The sequence below is a fragment of the Phalaenopsis equestris genome, unplaced genomic scaffold, assembly GCF_001263595.1.
Source record: "Phalaenopsis equestris unplaced genomic scaffold, ASM126359v1 Scaffold205256, whole genome shotgun sequence".
Lineage (NCBI taxonomy): Eukaryota > Viridiplantae > Streptophyta > Magnoliopsida > Asparagales > Orchidaceae > Phalaenopsis > Phalaenopsis equestris.
The window spans coordinates 1-12,636 of NW_018224762.1; the positions used below are offsets into that span (position 1 = coordinate 1).

Below are 12,636 nucleotides of genomic sequence, written 5' to 3' on the forward strand. Positions count from 1 at the left end.
TATTTAATTGAATCCTTCAAATTGAAGTGGATATTATTTGTTACCAAATAAGGATATAGATATTATGTGGTTGCCATTGTATTTTTTGTATAAAATTTTAAAGAGGGGGTTAAGTGTAATTTCTTGTGGGTTTTCTCATTTTTACGTTACTTTATGTACTATTTATACCTCCATTGATTCAATAAAAAGTAATTTTCTTTTGCAAAAATTTGTGTCTAGAAGTTGGTTTTGCCAACTTTTGAAGTGATTTATATAAATCAATTGCAATTAAGATTATATGACCCTAACATATCCTTTTCCACTTATTTGTCCTCCTCCATTCTCGCCATCTCTTCGAAGCCTTAAACTACTTCAACTCGCAAAAAAATAAAACGAAAGTCCTACCACAAAACCCTAACTTTTTATTTTTTATCCGTTGCAGCCAATCCACAAAAAGATTTTAAACTTTGTACCCAAATATCCGGTTAACGTAGTCATTTGCATTAGTTAGCTAACATCTCAAAACTGTGTTCCATCAAAGAAAATTTAACAATACATTGCAAACAAAATTCAGCTAGAAGTCTATCTCAAAATCCAAAAATTAGTCACTACTTTCCATGGCCTTTCAACCAAGGCTTTTAAAATCAGACTGGCCTGACCAATTCGAGTGGTTTAACTGTGAACTAGTCATATGGCTGGCCCAGTCAAGTTGAAAAATCGGTTCAACATCAAATTGGTGAGGATCAATCGACAATTTGATTGGTGATTCATTGAACAAGTTTAGATTTTATGGAATCATCTGTTTCAAATTTTGCTCTATTTATCACCATTGATCTCTGATCCCAAGGTTATTGTTTATTCTATTGAAAATTAAATTTCTAAAATTCATGAACTTAAAATATCATAATATATTAAAGCTCAAACCGTATCTCCCCAAAATTTTGAATTCTTGGTTCTTTCTCACATGTGGCTTTACTGTCATGAGGTGTAATTTTCTCAACAATCGTACTACTTGTAGAATCTGCACCAGCAGTGATGGGGGCTTAACCATCAATTGTGTGAAATTATATAAAATAAGCGTTTTTTTTTGTAAATTTGCATTCTTTTCTGTCTTATATTATTTTTCTTTCTACGTTTGAATTATGATTTGCTTATTTCTCATCAACAAGGATTAACTGGAAAGGTTATGGTTCCGCTTGGACGCCTTTTTCTGCAGGGAGCTCTCTTTCAAATGGAATGAATCAATTATAACTTGTTATTCTTTATTTTTGAACGTGTTTCTTTCTGATTACTCCTATTTCAGTATGCAAAGCTTGTTTTCTGCGGTTCTTTTTTGTGTTGTGATTGTTAGCCACTTGTAGTCTTGCCTTTTTTTTATGAGTAAAGTGTCAAAATAGTCCTATAGTCTATAAAACTGTCAAATTACTCTCCAAACTCTTTATGTTGGGGCTGAAATAGTCTTCCGTGGGGATTATTTTAACCCATATTGAAAGAGCTCTGAAACTACAATAATTGCCTTCAAAAATTCAAGGGCTATTTTGACAACTTTTTTTCCTTTTTATATATGGTGTGAATATGTTACGAGGGCGCTTAGCCTAAGGGCTATTTAGTTGTTTATTATTATTATTGTTGGGTATAAAGTCTTGTTATGTTTAGGGTTAGGTTTATGCATGAAATTGAGTTGTGATTCTTAGGTCTAGGGTTTGGGAGAGATATTCTACCTCTCAAATTGTAGGAATTGAGAGAGATCGCCTGCCTATCGAATTGTAGATGTTTATCTTTTTATTATTGTTGAGTTGTTTGGATTATGAAGGACAGTTTTTCGTCAAATCAGATCGGGAATGGAAGAAATATTCGTCATCATGGAGGATAGGTTTTCGTCCATAGAAAGACAAATGGAGGATGGATTTCAGAGCATAGGTGAAAAACGGGAGATGATTAAAAAGCTCATAGAGGTGTAGTCCAATGTCATGCCGATTTCAAGTTGCAAATCATAACCAAGGGTTGATCAAGAAATCCTTGATCAGGTCAAAAGTGAAGATCGACTGAGAAGACAACGAGGAAGACATCTTCTACCAACAAGAGCATCACCGTAGGACTTTGAGAGTAGGGGGAGTGGAGACTTTTGAGGGAGTGGGATGGACCGGAAATTTGAGGAGGGATGGTCCAAGGGGTATGAAAGAGCACTGGGGAGCAAGGAGGGAATTGAGAGTTGGGTATGCCTATGACTGGAGGAAGGCGTTTTACCCTAGATACATGAGAGAAATGCCGGAGGAAGAATAAGCTGGGGTGAAGATGTTAGAGTTAAGAAGTTGAAGATGTCGATCTTCAAGTGGGTGGGTATATCGGGCGGAGCAATACCACGCGTTGAATGAGTTAGATGGAGAAATGCATGGCGGCAGGATTGTGTTTGGAGGGGAAGACCTTAACTTGATTTCAGTGGAAGGAGGTTAGATACTCAATTCATTCGTGGGATAAATTTAAGAATTATTTGTTGGAACGTTTGTGAGACCTACACGAGTAATTCTATGCCTTGACTCAGGAGGGGATGGTCATGGAATGCAGGGAGATTTGAACAGTTGTCGGGACGACTGTGAGGGATTTTCGAAGCAGAATGGAGGAAAATTTCATGAAGGGTTTAAAGTTCGACATACGGGAAACACTCTGATTACTAAGACCACAGGGATTGAGGGAGATGATGGAGCTAGCACAGATGGTGGAAGACAATAACCAGATGAAGAAAGCTAACAGGAACAACACAGATGGAGCATCATACAGAACCGTTGCAACCCCGACGATACCAAAGTTCAAATAGTGGAAGTCCAGAGGAAGGCTGCATCAAACATGAATAATGGACCCTAACCGAGAGCAACACTCAAGCGTCTTATTGAGACAGATTCGGGATAAGCAAGCCAAGGGGGTATGTTTTCGGTGTGATGAGAAGTTTACCCAATGACATCGTTGCAAGGATCGAATATTACAAGTTCTCATAGTACCTGGCGAGGAAGTAGAGAATTAAGAAATAGAGAGCTTTGAGGGCGAAAGAGAAACATTCATTTTTTTGCACCTTGACGAGAAGGTGTCTTTTGGGGGGGCTTACGAGGGCACTTAGCCTAACAGGAAATTTGTCTTTTGTACACCTAAGGGTGATTTAGTCATTTATTTTGCCTGCCTATCGAATTGTAGATGTTTATCTTTTTATTATTTTTGAGTTGTTTGGATTATGGAGGACAGTTTTTCGTCAAATCAGAGACAAGTCAAATCAGATCGGGAATGGAAGAAATATTCGTCATCATGGAGGATAGGTTTTCGTCCATAGAAAGACAAATGGAGGATGGATTTAGAGGATGGATTTCATAGCATAGGTGAAAAACGGGAGATGATTAAAAAGCTTATAGAGGTGCAGTCCAATGTCATGCTGATTTCAAATTGCAAATCCTAACCAAGGGTTGATCAAGAAATCCTTGATCAGGTCAAAAGTGAAGATCGACTGAGAAGACAACGAGGAATACATCTTCTACCAACAAGAGCATCACCGTAAGACTTTGAGAGTAGGGGGAGTTGAGACTTTTGAGGGAGTGGGATGGACCGGAAATTTGAGGAGGGATGGTCCAAGGGGTATGGAAGAGCACTGGGGAGGAAGGAGGGATTTGAGAGTTGGGTATGCCTATGACCGGAGGAAGGCGTTTCACCCTAGATACATGAGAGAAATACTGGAGGAAGAATAAGCTGGGGTGGAGATGTTAGAGTTAAGAAGTTGAAGATGTCGATCTTCAAGTGGGTGGGTATATCGGGCGGAGCAATACCACGCGTTGAATGGGTTAGATGGGGAAGAGAAATGCATGGCGGCAGGATTGTGTTTGGAGGGAAAGACCTTAACCTGATTTCAGTGGAAGGAGGTTAGATGCTCAATTCGTTCGTGGGATAAATTTAAGGATTATTTGTTGGAACGTTTGTGAGACCCACACGAGTAATTGGGGAAGAGAAATGCATGGCGGCAGGATTGTGTTTGGAGGGGAAGACCTTAACCTGATTTCAGTGGAAGGAGGTTAGATGCTCAATTCGTTCGTGGGATAAATTTAAGGATTATTTGTTGGAACGTTTGTGAGACCCACACGTGTAATTCTATGCCTTGACTCAGAAGGGGACGGTCATGGAATGCAGGGAGATTTGAACTGTTGTCAGGACGACTGTGAGGGATTTTCGAAGCAGCATGGAGGAAAATTTCATGAAGGGTTTAAAGTTCGACATACGGGAAACACTCTGATTACTAAGACCGCAGGGATTGAGGGAGATGATGGAGCTAGCACAGATGGTGGAAGACAATAACCAGATGAAAAAAGCTAACAGGAACAACACAGATGGAGCATCATACAGAACCGTTGCAACCCCGACGATACCAAAAGTTCAGACAGTGGAAGTCCAAAGGAAGGCTGCATCAAACATGAATAATGGACCCTGACCGAGAGCAACACTCAAGCGTCTTATTGAGATAGATTCGAGATAAGCAAGCTAAGGGGGTTTGTTTTCGGTGTGATGAGAAGTTTACCCCATGACATCGTTGCAAGGATCGAATATTACAAGTTCTCATAGTACCTGGCGAGGAAGCAGAGAATGAAGAAATAGAGAGCTTTGAGGGCGAAAAAGAAACATTCATTTTTTCGCACCTTGACGAGAAGGTGTCTTTTGGAGGGGCTTCTTTTGTACACCTAAGGGTGATTTAGTCATTTATTATTATTATTATTGTTGGGTACAAATAGTTTTGTTATGTTAAAGATTAGGTTTATGCATGAAATTGAGTCTTAGGTCTAGGGTCTCGAATTGTATAAATAGGGAGAGATCGCCAACCTCTCGAATTGTAGGTGTTTATCTTTGTATTCTTGTTGAGTTTTTTGGATTATTACAGAAAAATTGTGTTTGCCCTAATTTCTGCAAAAATCTGTGTCGATTTCTACTTTGAATCGTAACAGAATACAAATTATAATACCTGTATCATCATCATCTTCTATATGGTCAGCAATTATACTTTATATTCTTATCCAAATAATAATCCGCCTCATCAACTCGCCTTATTGCAGCAAGACAAGCACATCTGAGAAAGCAATGGTCATAGGTTTGGGAACACTAAATCTATTTGGAGTAATTGTTCTGGGAAGCATGCTGAAGTACTTTTTTCTCTCACCTTATCTCCATTTTGTTTTCTTCTTTTCTTCTATATATGCCACCTGACACTTAAATATAACAGGAACACCACAGTTGCGCCTTCAGGTTTCATTTCTTTCGTCTCTGATATATTTCCTCTCCTCCAGGTAAAGCTTCTGCTTTCCCTGAATGTTCATGAATACTTTTTGAGGCACTTACGTACATACCATACAATTCTTATGAATTTACATATCTAACACCTAAACTTTGATTTTTACATTTTTCAACACTCAAAATTTTTCTCATGGCATCGAAAATAGCACCGGTACTGACTTTTTATAAGTGAAGTACATCTTTTGATGCATTAGTAAAGTGGTATTAATATAAATATAAAAAAGTTTAGGTGTTAGATCTGTAAATATATAAGAATTGCATGGCATGAATGTATATATCCTCAAAGCGGATCTATATTTTGAGAGGTGTGTGAGGTTTTAATCAACTTCTTGCAGGTTTATGCTGCCTCTTTTTTTGCAATACCATTGTTCCGATGGTTCCTTTTAAGTAGGAGAAATTCTGCTATAGAAAGCAGAAATCTTGCCAGGAGGCAACGAGCTGGAGCTCTTGAATTGCCAGATCCAGCTCTTAGAAAGAAAGTAAGTTTGAAGTTCCCATGCCTTTTTTTTTTTTTAAGTTGCATTCATTTCAATTCCGTATATTTTCAGTTTTCTTTTTTATATTTTATTTTAGTTCAATTCACAAATCTGAATTAATTTCTCCTTACTGCAAACTTGTTGGCTTCTTTGGATGAGAAGTGGCAGGAGGGAAGTGGTGGGAGTAGAGGTGTTAAAAGTTAATCGCCAACTCGACCTGAACCTGACTCGAAGAATATAAGTTTGAGTTGCCCAGAATAATTTTTGGTCAGGTTCGGGTCAAGTATCCTAATCCGTTCGATTTTTTAGGTCAGGTTCAGGTTGACCACACATCCTATAGATTACCCAAAACTGACTCGGCCAATCCTAAATTGACTTGAAATCCACCCTCCAACCCGGAAGTGACTTGAAATTCACCCGATTTTAAGCTGAATAATTGTTTTTCCAGATGCTAAATGGGCTATATGGGTCAGGTTCGGGTTGGCAGGTTGAAGGCTGGTTGAGTTTGGGTTGGGATTTTAAACTAGTATGGTATTCGGGTTGGCTTTGAGTCGGACCCGAATTGACACGCCTAGGCAGGAAGCTTTTTATGAGAGCATTTTGGATTTTTCAGAATTAATTGCATTATCTTAAAAGTTAAGTGAGTATTTTTTATGTGATGTAAAAGATTTGGGTGGTATAAAAGTAAAAAAAAAAAGTAAAGTTTAGGTCTAGTAGAGTTTAGGTCTTAGATATGTAAATGTATAGGAATTGGATGGTATGCATGTAAATGCTGCCACTTATTACCATTTCAAACTTATGCAGACTTCCATTCGCCAATTTCTATCCAAAGAACCATAATGTTGACTGGGCGATCAAATAATCTGCGGTATAAATGGACAAACGTCACACACCTAACAAATCTAAAGCATAACATTTACATACATACAACTCAATTCCTACATATTTACACATCCAACACCAAAACATCCAAATTTTTGCATACATACCATCTTACTTATGTAAAGATTAAGCGATATATGATATAAATACATAGGAATTGGGTGGTATGGATGCAAATGCCCCAAATCTAAATGCTATATTGTTAATTTCCTGATTGGAAGTCAAATTCCTCAAATAGCAAATGCACCCTCCAAATCCCTGCTGCCATATGTTTGTATAATCCATATATGTATGATTAGCAGCTGCTGAATGCAAGAGAGATGGCGAAGAGGTCGGTGATAGGATCGGATAGAATAGTTTATAGCACAGAAAAGGATGTTTTAGATCAGGATTATGAGGCCAAGGAATGGGACAGGAGATTCAAAGAACTCTAGATATCAGACTGGAGGATGTTTTGATGCAAATGGCTGCCGGCTAGATTTATGAATTTAGAAAAATATCCTTTGGAATTCCTAAAAATAATTTTGAAAATTGCACTGCCGACCTTGAAATGAATGGGCGGAATGTTTAGGGGGGAAAAAACAATTCATTCATATTGGGCTTTAAAGTCAAATGTTGATAGTGATGTATTATTGTAAGGAGATTTTTGCTTGTTGACTTTTACCTTGTGTGTGTTTATGTAGTGATGATGGAACGGATGATTTTCATTATTGCATAAAAAACCTTTAATTTAATGGAAGATTTACATACATGCCATTAAATTCCTGCCTAAACGTTTAAATAGTGGTATTTTAATGTGGTATGAAGGGTTGGGGAGGTATAAATGTAAAAAAAAAAAAGGTAATGTTTAGGAGTTAGATGCATAGGAATTGGGTGGTATGTATGTAAATACCCTTTTAAATAATTTATAATTTATACTAATGCTTATCGGCATGCTGTGTCATCTGCGCGGACCAAATTTGTGGGCTCTGACGGAATTAGAATTTCGGGGGATAGGCGTTGACCGCAGTAAAATATTAATTAAAACGTGCTAAATCAAAATTTTATCTGTAAAATAAAATAAAAATAGAATAAATTTAATGAAATGAAAAATATTATTGACATAACTTATGGTTAAGGATCTTAATGTTATCGACATATTTCATTGATTAAAATTGTCAAATATTTATTGTATATCAAAATTCATCGTACCCTCTTTTTCAAACCATATTGTCAATGAATGTACATAAAAAAATTTTCTTTAATATAATATTGTGTTAATCAATGAAAAATTTATGTTTGTGACATTTTTATCTTAATTAATATGTAACATAAATTAGAAATTATTGGGAAAATAAAAAAAATAAAAAATTTTGATGAGCTTTAATTTTAAAAAATTTTTAATTGAATTTTTTAAGTGCAATTAGTTTTTTGTGTTTGTGAAGTGTCTTCGGAATAAAATTTATTATATTTTAAATTATAAACATTTTTATTAATAAATAGTGTATGGTCAAGAATCAATAATTTTATTATATGTTATTCATTCTATCATTTACCATTATGTCTTAAAGTGAGAAAATATTTGTGTACATAAGACGTACGTCCAGGGGTTATTCAGGGGGTACAGGGGGTTGTATCGGGGTTATACCCCTCTATAACCTCCATGTAATCTTCCTGTAACTTACAAATGAGTTCCGCGCTTCTGTAATTTCATAGAAACAAATAAGTTACACAAAAGTTACAAGGGAGTTACACTGAGGTTACAAGGGGTATAAATCGGATATAACCCCCTTGTACCCCCTGAATAACCACTGATGTTTGCAGTGCTGCGTACGTCTTATGTACGCAAATATTTTCCCTTAAAGTGACGAGGAGATATCAATTTAACGCTTTGTTACATTAAATTTCTATTTTTATTTTGGCATTCAACACCTTGTAATAATAATAATATTAATATTAATATTAATGATAACAAATAAAAAATAAAAAAATGTGATCTAACAGGAAGTTGAATTTTTTTTTTTCTTCTGTCTACAGAAAAGAATGTTGAATCGTTTCCTCTATTACGCTCTCCCACTTTACATAATACGCCACGCCCTTTTCATCTAACCAAAACAGGCCGCCACTTAAAAAAACCCCGCAGCTTTTATGAGAGATGTCTCCAGCTTCACAATCTGTACATCACAACAAATAATCCATTTTTATCAGTTATGTATGGAGGCATATGCAGTATATATAGCTTTTAATTACACCGTGATATACTGTACAAGTAAAATCATAATTCGAAGTTCCTAGATAGTGTATTTACAGATGCCCGTTGGAATGTGATACAGGTTGTTTGCTATGTTATAGCTTCACCTAATACACTGTTAGTCAACTGTGAATAAACTTTATAGAAAGATTTACATACATGCCACTCAATTCTTATGTATTTACATATCTAACACATATACTTGAATTTTTACATATATATGACAGCTTATGTGCGCATGAAAATATGTATGTCATTTATATTTTTAAGATGAGATAATTATAATTTTGATGAGATGTGAAGGATTTGGGTGGTATAAATGTAAATACAGATGAATTTGATGGTATGCATGTAGATATCTGTTCATGGTCATCCATCTGAACGTTATGTGTCAGTGGTACATGATGTGGGTTTGAAAATTGTGTGCAGAGGGAGTGTGGGTATTTTCTAAGGGTTTTGGTGGAGCTTCTTCGTCTAGAATAAATTTAAGATAATATGAGTGACAACAGGACCATTAGATTTCAAAAGGAGATGGAGTCCAATAATAGCTTCAATGTGATCTGCTATGCTTTAGACTATTGTTTGTTGACACAATAGGGTTGGAGCATTGAAATGGCATTTTTTTTTTTAAATTATTTGTTTTGTTCCATCAAATTGCACACACATTATGTCTTCATATAGAGCTAGTAAATGAACAAATAGTTAATGACATTTCATGGTGATGAATATTGACTTTAGTAAAGATTTGGATGTGACTTATTTTTTATTGCCATATTTCATTCATCACAAATCTAATCTAAAGACCATAAAGCTCGTGATTCCAGCACAAATAATTAAAAAAAAGGATCAAGCTAATCTAAAGACCATAAAGCTCATGATTCCAGCACAAATAATTAAAAAAAAGGATCAAGGAAAAGAAGGAAAAAAAGAGGAACTGATCTAAGTTTCATTTTCTAAGACGATCTGGCGTTACACAAAAGCGAAAGCGACAGAAAACAGACCAAGGAAAAATTAAAAAGCATGCACGGACTCACCCTACCAATAAAAGTGAGAATATTTACGAGAGGATATATCTTTCTTTCTTTATTTTTTCAACGCATCTTTATATGAGACATGAATAAGAATGACTGAGACAAGAAAAATATAGTGGAATTAAAATGTCTTACATACCATACATACCACACGATTCTTTATGCATTTACATATCTAGCACCTAAATTTTGCTTTTTTATAATTATAACACCCAATTTTTTCATATAAATTACACAAAAAAACATCACTATCTTAATTTTTTAAAAAATGAAGTACATCTTTTCATGCATAAATAAAGTGGCATATATATATATGTAAAAATTGAAGTTTAGTTGTTGGATATGTAAATACATAAGAATTAAGTGGTATGTACTTAAATCTTCCAATGTTTTTTTAATTTGTCAAAATCAATATTGCCTGTTCGTTTTTAATAACATAATTAATGAAAAAGTGAGAAAAGAGTGATCAAACATACCTAATAAAGTAAATGAAGGCAAAAGCAGATGTTGCAATAGTGGCTACTCCGTCAAAAAAATCATTCTGGTAGCCAAATTTTCATCTTTTATTGTATAATATCAAAACAGTAAGCACTGCTACGACAAGTGAAAAGCTCAACCCATCTCTACTCTGCAAAAAAAATAAGCCCAAAAGCACAATAGTCATTCAGGTTCCAAAAAATTCTCATTTAAAGTATTTGAAGTTTATTGTCATAAAAAAATAATCTTTGAAAATGAAATCTGAAAGAAAAGATATTCCTTTAAACAGCTCACTGAGCATTATTCATTTTTTAATCAAAGATCTGTTGAGCACAAAACTTGCTTTTAAAATTTAAATCATAGAATCTTGTCATCATGGGGGAAAAGATGTGATGAAAGTGTCAACATTCTTACCTCATATATTAAAGCGGACGAGTTTGAATATCCAGAAAGGTGACCACCAACGTTGAGGCCAATATTGTAAACCGGGGTTCCATCAGGATAGAAAAGGCCATAATTCCTTTCCGAAGTCGGCCCCGGTTTTAAATTCTCATTGAACAGCGCAAAAACATGGATGTCGATGGGCACGGATGGCATCAATGGCGTCCCCTCATTCATCGTTATTCTCCTCAACAAATTCCCATTATAAGCCGCCGCGTTCTCCGGACTGGCTCCGTGCTCATCTGGATCCCCTTTGGACGGCCAGCCCGTCTCCGAAATCTTCACATCAACGTCCCCCACATGACCCATCGCCTTAATCGCAGAATAAACAGAGTCGATCTGAGCGTAGAGCATGTTATCGTATTTCAGATTGGTGTTCGGATCAACCACTCCTGGATTCGGTTCGAAAAGAACGTATGGCAGAGAGATGGAATTGGGATCATCTTTGTAGGCGAAGTATGGGTAAGCGTTTATGAGGAACGGAGATTTGGTCATGGAGTGGAAGTTGAGGAGGGGTTGGATGAACTGAGATAGATCTCCGCGAAAGGAGCCTGAGGAAGGAGGGTAAGAGTTGGCTAAGATGTTGAAGGAGTGAGCGGTGGTGACGCTTATCTGTTTGTCTAATCCGGCTGAGACGAGGGCTTGGTAAACAGACTGCATTGCGGGGAGGAGATTGGCCATTAAGGTGGTGTCGTTGCTTGAGTAGACCTCGTTGCCGACAGTGATGCAGGTGATTCCGGCGTTGGGGATATAAGGTTGGACGAACTGTTGGAGCCAAGCTTGAGCATTGTTGACGTCCATCATCGTTCCGACGTTTTCGTTTCCGATTCCGATGATGAATTCGACGTTGGTGTTGAGGAAGGCGGAGAGAACGGTCTGGTCGGCGTCGTAGAGCTTAATTCTGTTGATGTTTAGGGATTTGAGGAGCGTGGCGACTCGTCTGGGTGAGGGGAGGTTGTTGGCAATCTGGCCGTAGTTGATTCCGACTCCAATGCTGCGTGTGGTTTGAAGCAGGGAAGCTGTTACAGAGATTAGAGATTGTTAGAATTTACTTACATACCACACAATTGTTATGTATTTACATATCTGACACCTAAACATTCATGTTTAAATGGGTGCCACTGAAATAATTAAATACCAGCATCACTGTCGTTTTACATGTTTTCATGCATAGATTTATGATACAAACATGTTATTGTAGGTGCAAAAATCAAATTTTGGGTGTTAGATATGCAAACACGTAAGAATTGTCTGCACGGTATGTATGTAATTTTTTTCTAAAAAAGAAATATTTATAAATCATATGTTGTTTGAGTTTCAGGGTATTCAACGCTATTCTCAAGCAAAATGCAAAAGTTTAGGAAGAAGCGTCACGCAAGAATAAATAGTTGTTGAAGTTCAACAAACAATTTAAACTTCTTCATTCATTAAATAAGTGCTTGCTTATAATTTACAAAATGTTCAAGTAAATACTAAGATTCAGCAAACTCAAGTTTAAAAAACCACTTCAATTGATTTTAGACTTTGGTGAAAGTGGAATGACATTGCACTATTGCTTGGATCTTACATGAGATTTATTTATTTTAACCTTTGGTGAAAGTGGAAGGAAGTTTGACCATGATTTTAATTTATAAAACCACTTTGGATTTGAACTTAAGTTTGACCCCATGGAGCTTGGATGAGGATGGTCAACCACCTTTCAACCAACTTTAAACAACCCTAACTAAATTTAACCAACTTTTATCCACCTTCTAACCAACTTTCAACTATATTCCTAATTATTTTTCATTAAAAAAAAAAAAAA

At 36.2% G+C, this 12,636-nt stretch overlaps 2 protein-coding genes across 2 annotated transcripts; one reads left to right on the plus strand and one right to left on the minus strand.

The window, feature by feature from the left end:
• Positions 1 to 5,056: 5,056 nt before the first annotated feature.
• LOC110036333 (uncharacterized protein At5g03900, chloroplastic-like) lies at positions 5,057 to 7,535 on the plus strand. The gene is made up of 4 exons (XM_020740751.1): positions 5,057 to 5,144; positions 5,225 to 5,288; positions 5,631 to 5,774; positions 6,953 to 7,535. Exons 1-4 carry the CDS (start codon positions 5,083 to 5,085, stop codon positions 7,085 to 7,087), a joined length of 405 nt encoding a protein of 134 aa, XP_020596410.1. The 5' UTR covers positions 5,057 to 5,082; the 3' UTR covers positions 7,088 to 7,535.
• A 1,095-nt stretch (positions 7,536 to 8,630) lies between these two features.
• On the minus strand, positions 8,631 to 11,851 carry LOC110036334 (glucan endo-1,3-beta-glucosidase 14-like; the record flags this gene model as incomplete). The annotated part of the gene is given in 3 exon segments (XM_020740752.1): positions 8,631 to 8,806; positions 10,391 to 10,542; positions 10,806 to 11,851. Coding segments are annotated over 2 exon segments (1,118 nt in total), but the record flags the coding sequence as incomplete, so codon positions are not given.
• Positions 11,852 to 12,636: the final 785 nt, after the last annotated feature.